Raw genomic sequence first — 7,495 nt, forward strand, 5'->3', positions numbered from 1 at the left:
GAGGCAACACCGGTGGCATGGAGAAGTCCACCTCCATTCTACTGGAGACTGGCAATGAGCCTTGGCCACAGTCCGAGCCTGACGGGAGGTCATCCTGGAGGTAGGAGCCCAGCTGCAGGTGGTAGAAGCCTGCACCGGGGAGCTGGGAGTCTGGGGTGTGGGGAGGGAAGTTGTGGCTGGTGGAGGTGCTGGTAAAGGGGGAGGAGGAGGGGGAGTAGGAGGAAGGGAATAACTGAGGGGGGGACAGGGAGTCGGAGCAGGGTGGAGGAGGCTCCCTCAGATCCTCCAGAGAGGGGAGAGGAGGGAAGGGGCTGAAGACGGACTCCTGAGGCGGGGAGCAGGGACACGAAGAGGCACAGAGCTCTCTCATAACCATCCCACACCCATCATCTAATGAGAGAGAGAGGGAGAGGGAGAGAGAGAGGGAGGGGGAGAGAGACAGAAAGACAGATACAGACAGAGTCAGAGACAGATAGACAGAAACATCAGTTTGTAAACCTACATGTCATATAGCTATGTTTAACTGATAACGCAAACTAGGGCAAATTGAAAGGGATATCATGTCCTGAATTGAGAGATAGCTGCGCAATGTACTATCTCTCAACTCCATCAGTCTCCATATATTACAGTCTTCTACTCCTGTAATGAATTGACCTCAAACCCCTGTAACCAGATATCCAAATAATCTGTAATCTATCCATCCCACTCTCCCCTTCCCTCCCTCTCTCTCCCTATGCCTGGGTCTTTCTCTCTGCTGTGTTTTACCTGTGCGGCCCTGCCTGCAGTGCATGCAGTGAGGGTTGTCTGCTCAGGGCTTTAACAGAAAGCGTGCTGTTCGCTTCCGTCGTGGACGACCATGTGACTCCTCTGGAGCCAGGAAACAGACACACACACACACACACACAAACCAACACACACAATGCATAGAAAAAAAAAAAAAAAACAAATGAAAGATAATAAATAATGAATAAAATCACAAACATAACAAATGGGCAAGAACGAAGAGATGGGGTAACACTGAAACATATGATCTGATCAATTACACCAAACAATGGAATAAGGAATGGCAAAAAAAGTAATTCCATGTGGAAGGAATAAAACTTTTTAAATCAGGGCGTTAAAGGAGCAGGAGGCAATGAAAACAAATGAGAGGTGAGGGTGAATCTGAAACCTTTCACACAGATCTGTCTGTCTCTCTGCATGTGTATGTGTTTGCGCGCGCGCGCGTGCGTGTGTGTGTGTGTGTGTGTGCGCACGTGCGTGCGTGTGTGTAACACCTTGCTTCTCCAGGTCTGGGGAGGGAGAGTGTGTGTTGGACTGGCCGGTGGAAGTGTGCGAGTTGCTGCTGCTGCTCCTTTCCATCTCTACAACCTCTCCATCCTGCTCTCCATCGTCACTGAAACACAATCATAAAAAACACACACACACACACACACACACACACACACACACACACACACACACACACACACACAAAACATCATACAAAGCATACATTACACACCATATCAACAAAATACACATGTATGAGAGTATTCAAACCCCTTCCTTTATTATAGATTTTGTTCTGTTGCAGCCTTATGCTAAAAAATCCCTCATCAATCTACACTCAATACCCCATAATTATAAATACTGCAGTTATCTGTTTGGTGTGAGTGAGCAGAGTTGAAAGGACTTTGTGTCAGTTTGGCTCATATTTAGCCTGATTCAGTTGTTTAGTTGGACTTCATGTTGTGTGTATGTTCCTGTTTCAACTCACATGTTTCCCAACGGCATGTTGTATTTCCTGCGCCCCAGCCTGGTGGTTTGCTGAAGGAAGAACTCGTGCCTCTCTGACTTCTTCCACAGGTAGTAATACTCAACACACTCCCCTACTGAACGTGTGCGTACCTATCAGAGAGAAAGAGAAATAGATGGAAGGACAGATTATTCATTTTAATTGGGGCCTGTGTTGGGGTTTTAAGGCTTATCGTGTGTTCAGGTAGCTGGGTATTGGCGAAAGTTCCCATTACGGGATGTCCCACTTCCAAATTGACAGCGTTCATGTAATGACAACAAACAAGCAACAGTATTGACAGATAACTAATGTTAAGTAGGCTAGCTAGCACCGAAGGCTAACGCTGCGTTAGTAACACAACAGTCACACAAAAGTTAATAACACAAAACTTCACAATGACCTGCGTTGATGAGTACAACCTCAATAAACAGTGAAGTGACTTCTTTGTGTGCTGAGCATGTACATTTTTTTTATCCTTAACCATAAACGGAAGCATGGCAAGTGACCTCCAACCTACTTCTCAGAGCTCTCAAAAATCTCCCCTTTTCCTAGTGGGATGTTCCGAGTTCGACAGATGTTCAGGTGTAGTTCTCCCAGGTTAGAACTTTCCCAATTCCCAGTCCCTCATAAACACAACATTATATCAACTGCAGATGGAGAGTTTTCAACGTACCTTGTTGGCCTGAATGAGATGGAAGTTCTTCCCATGCACACGGTAGCCATGTTCAAAGTTCCTACACTCCTCCTCACTCCACGCACACAGATCCTCTGCACAGAGAACCAAACAAGGACCAGACTAACCACGATGCAAATGAGCATTATTCCATGTTTGCAGACTGAAGAACAGGAAATTGGGAAGAGTAACATGTGCTGCATTTTTGTTTGGAAAAATGATCTTATCTTCAGCTCAATCACTCCGCTGTGCTGGCAACAGCTAGAGCTTCAACATGACTCATGTACAAGCCCAGTTACATTCATCTGCTTAACTTTTAGTCAGTTTCTTTTGTTCATGTTCATCAAAACATTCAGCTAAATCCCAAACATTCACTAGTGAATTTTTTTTTACATTGGTAGAGCCAACTGATAAAAGACAGAGTGAAAGAAAGAAAAGAGACAGACAAAAGAGACCAAACCCAAATTCTTACCATTAAAAACTTTAACATTAAAGTGTAGTCTTCTCAAAGCCTCCTCAGCATTGAAGTTACATTTCACAAGCTCATAGAGCGCCTGAGAGAGGGGGGAAGAGAGAGAACATCGTCATATTGCATTTGCTTTCAGTCTATGATGTGGGCTGGGTTCCATGAGCTCACACAAAACCACACTAGACAGATTTTCTTTCCGCTTCCACATCATCTCACATCTAGTGTCTTCTGTACAAAATCTGGCAATGGTGGAGACTGTGAAATTGCAACTTCATATCTTTTTTAATCCATGGACAGAAGTGATACATTTAGTAAAGACTGAATGAAGACACCTGTAGATGTCCTTACCTGTTCGTTGTCCTTGACTATGTCTGTTGCCATGGCGTCCACATGTCGCCCCTGACCCCATCGTCTCTGTGCGAGGAGCAGAAACCTCTCCACGTCTGAGGGTGACAGGACCTCAGGAGTCCACAGCAGCTGATCCTCACTCTCATAGGCTGTGACGGGTAGAGAGTCCCACACAGATAAAGCACACTGCCATTCACACAGATCAATGCAAACCATTCTGACCTGGCAATTAGGTTTGGTAAGCTGGACATAAATGGAGCTAATCAACGAGTCCAGCACCAAAACAATTATACAATGATGAGGAGAAGACGCAGCTACCTCTCTCCTGGTGGGAAAAGACACTGAGGAGTGGGATAGTGGCCTGGTACTGAGAGCCCACCATAATGTCCTGAGAACAGGAGAACAAGAGGAGGACGGATAGACAGACACACCAAGGCATTTTCTATTAATAAAGCAATCAAGTTACACATGGCTTGGTCTTTCACAGAGGCACTCATTTTTTATTTTATTTTTGTGATGGTGACAATGATCACCAAGTAATGTTTAAAAAGTAGCTCTATCAATCTATCAATCTCAGACATATTTGTTCAGTTCAAAAACCTATACTCAGGTTCATCTGTCTAACATGTTTCAACTGATTAAAACAACCTTCACCATTCCAGAAAGACAACATATGGTCAACACATGGAGAAGAGAACCCCAGAATACAGAATATAAACTTGACAGAATACAGAAGTGAGTTTGGACAACCCTCGTTATCTCTGGACTCAACTGTATCAATTTGAAATCTTATAAATATTTCACCATCCACCTCACCTTGTGGCTGTCATTGGAAGGAATGGAGGCACTGTCTGAATCTTCTTCTGAGGATGAGGAGCTGACTGATATGTCTTTGTCTCCGGATGTAAGACAACGTGCTGGAAATGGACAGACACACACACAAGGTTGATCCAGTGATCCACATTCAAGATGTTCTACTCTGCCGGAGTACCCAATTATGTTAAAGTTTGTAGATATAAGTAAGTTCTAGTCTGTGCACAAACACATCTTACTCCAGTAATGAAATGGATAAATATCAAATAACATGTGTCACTTCAACTTCTATGGGTTAGGTTCCTTCTTTTCCATGTTTGACATTTCTGGTAACTGGTACATTCAGTACATTCTTGTAATTCTATGACTATGTTAAACATGGTGTGTTTCTGTGTTTAGTGTGTGTATGTGTGTGTGTGTGTGTGTGTGTGTGTGTGTGTGTGTGTGTGTGTGTGTGTAACAGCTTGTCTTTTCAGTTCTCCCCAATGGAGTACTTTAAAGTGAGTGTGAATGAGTTAAAAGGTATTAACCAAATTGGTCAGGAAGAACCACTAAGGATCCACACTATACCTTGTAGGCCCTACTCCCCATAGATCCATCTGGGCACAGTGGCAATGTTTCCAACAAACAAACAAACAAACAAAAAAAACAAAAAAAAACTATTTTCCCCCAGAGAGTGTGTAAGGCTTAAGCTCATTTCTAATCACCCACAAGTCAATCTGTGGCAGTGTCTCAATGTCAACTGTAACCAGTTTTTACCTACAACATGCCATGTTGGTTTGCTACCATCAGTTCACTTAAAACCCTGACACTGCATAACCAAACGCAGGACAGTCAATTACAAAACCAGAGTAGGTGGTAATGCAAAGATGTAGGACATGGCAGCTTCAAACATATCTGTAAAGGGAAGATGTCTCAGGACACGGCTTCGCATCTCACCTCTTAAATGGCACTGAAGGATGTCAGAGTTGTCAGAGGCAACCGAAGGTGTGAGGTCATCAGCCAGTGACTGGACCTCTTCCTCCCCATCCTCTTCTCTTGAGAATAGATCTTCAGCAATGTGATCCTGGAGGGAGACAATTACAGTATTAAGTGTGTATAAATCACTCACTCAGTCGAATGAATGAGTGATGCACATTACTGATTACTATTAAAAACCACTGCCATCATTACATCCATCATTCAAATATACATAAAAAATTAATTTTCTCCTAAATGCGCTATATTTTCCAGACAATAACATCACACTGGTGATGTACACTGGTTAAGCCCCTTAAGGGGCTTGTGTTGAGTGCAGCATTATTCTTTGTTTGTTTCATAGCATTATGGCTCCATCAGAAGGCTCAGTTTGAGGCTGTTGTCATATGTTTACCCAAGATGGCCTCAGGCTTTCAAACACAAGGTAAACAAAGCTCCAGCTCACAAACAAGTTCCAATACAAACTCAGAGCAAGCTTCAAACTACGGACTACATCCCATTATGATGCCTTTCTTCTTGCAAAAGTACCTCACAAATTGTGACTGATACCGTTAAGTGATTTACAGTCGTGCATTTTGGACAGAGAAGTGGAACGCCCATCCGAGCCCCTCGGAGAGCTGGAGGGACACAAACGTGCACCTTCAGATTTTTCCAACTTTTCGAATAGATACGGATACCCCCTTGGCTGTGATTGGTCCACTAACGACATTATTTCCCAACAACATAATTTTCAGAGTAGTGCCCAATCCCAGCAGGAGCCTGACCGCTATTAAAGTATTTTGTCCAAACTACCTGTGCCCCACCGAGTCAATGTCTCTACTCATCAACAGAAAAATGAACTCGCTCACACAAAACAAGCACCTTTAAACGCACAAGCGTGCGCAAGAGCGAGATAAGCATATTGAAATTAAATTATTACAGTGCATGAAATGCCCTGTATTGTTATTCCTAGGCTTCTTCTTCTTCTTATTCTTGTTACCTTTTTCTGCGATTAATTCAGCCCGAACCGCTAAACGTAGAAACTTGATTCAAACTTTGTCGCGTAGGTCTTGTAAAGGACACTTATGCTATGTATTTTTCACTTTTCTAAACTTTATACTTTTTAAGTTATTAAAGAAAAACGAATCTAAATTTTCCCATTGACTTACATTGGGCCATTATGACATCATAATAGGGTAATTAAACTGGCTTGCACCTGTGCTTCACTGACACCTGCGGCAAGCCTCCAAGGGTCCTCTTCTCTCTGTACCTCTCCATTCAACTGTATAACTAGGAATATTAATAGACACCTTCCATACTCTACTTTTTTTTCTCTCTATCACTCACACTCTACTTTCTCCCACACTCCATCTCTCTGCTTCACTCTTTTTTTCTCCTTCTTTCAATATTTTCACTCTCTCTTTACTGTCTTTATCCAGAGCCACTCTTGTTCACTCTTCTTTCCTTACTTTGTTTCTTCCTCTCTTCTTTCCTTCTTTCTACTCTTCTTTACTTTCTTCTTTCCTTCTTCCACTCTTCTTTCCTTTCTTCTTCCCTTCTTCCACTCTTCTTACCTTTTTCTTTTCTTCTTTCCTTCTTCCACTCTAATTTCCTTTCTTCACTCTTCTTTCCTTTCTTCTTCCCTTCTTCCACTCTTCTTTCTTTCTTCACTCTTCTTTCCTTCTTCAACTCTTCTTTTACTGTTCTTTCCTTTCTTCCTTCCTTCTTTCACTTTTCTTTTATTCGTTCTTTCTTAACTTTTGCATTTCATGCACTGGTATTTCCTTCAGGAAATGCATTTTCTAGTTCATATTGCAAGAACAGAATTAAATTGCAGACACATTGCCGACATACGCTAGGCATTTGCTATGCCTAAATAAAACTCACGTTATATACTAAACCAGCATTGACTAGAAATATGTCCATACAGTAGATTTCCCCTCGTTTTGTATTGTTTTAAACTCTCCAGATGACTCCTTCCATTATACCAATTTTCCGCCAGTAATCGCGTTGTCACAACCAGGCATAAACAAACTCTCGCACACAGGAAGAAGGCTGTTATACTTAATGTGATTTCTTTTATTGTCAAAAACGCTAAGATTAACGTGAAGTGGAGTTAACTTACAGCCAACGCCATTGTATTACAAACACTGGAAACACACACACACACATAATGAGAAGGTACACCTGGCGATTCTTTTGCCTTTAATCTTTCACTTTTGAATAATATAAAACGTCGTTTTATTTGCGCCGTCCTTATAAGATGTGTCAATAAACCAACTTCTGCATTATGTGGAGCAGACAGGTTGAATTCACTTCTTATTGAGATATTTTAAATATGGAATGTTCAATGCCTTATTGCGCTGAAGTCTGAGCCTGTGTATGATTTCTAAATATTTGTCCAAAACCAATCCTGCACGTAGGGTCCCGTCGCAAGAGGCGAGGAAATATGAACATT

The 7,495-nt window shown here is 42.3% G+C and overlaps 1 protein-coding gene across 1 annotated transcript; it reads right to left on the reverse strand.

Annotated features, from left to right (window-relative positions):
- Positions 1 to 258: 258 nt before the first annotated feature.
- On the reverse strand, positions 259 to 7,174 carry mier2 (mesoderm induction early response 1, family member 2; the record flags this gene model as incomplete). The annotated part of the gene is made up of 11 exons (XM_080860257.1): positions 259 to 390; positions 766 to 867; positions 1,278 to 1,396; positions 1,760 to 1,890; positions 2,451 to 2,545; positions 2,923 to 3,004; positions 3,268 to 3,416; positions 3,586 to 3,655; positions 4,084 to 4,184; positions 5,020 to 5,146; positions 7,163 to 7,174. 10 exons carry the CDS (start codon positions 7,172 to 7,174, stop codon positions 809 to 811), a joined length of 945 nt encoding a protein of 314 aa, XP_080716383.1. The 3' UTR covers positions 259 to 390; positions 766 to 808.
- Positions 7,175 to 7,495: the final 321 nt, after the last annotated feature.

This window comes from Sprattus sprattus (genome assembly GCF_963457725.1).
Source record: "Sprattus sprattus genome assembly, chromosome: 2".
NCBI lineage: Eukaryota > Metazoa > Chordata > Actinopteri > Clupeiformes > Clupeidae > Sprattus > Sprattus sprattus.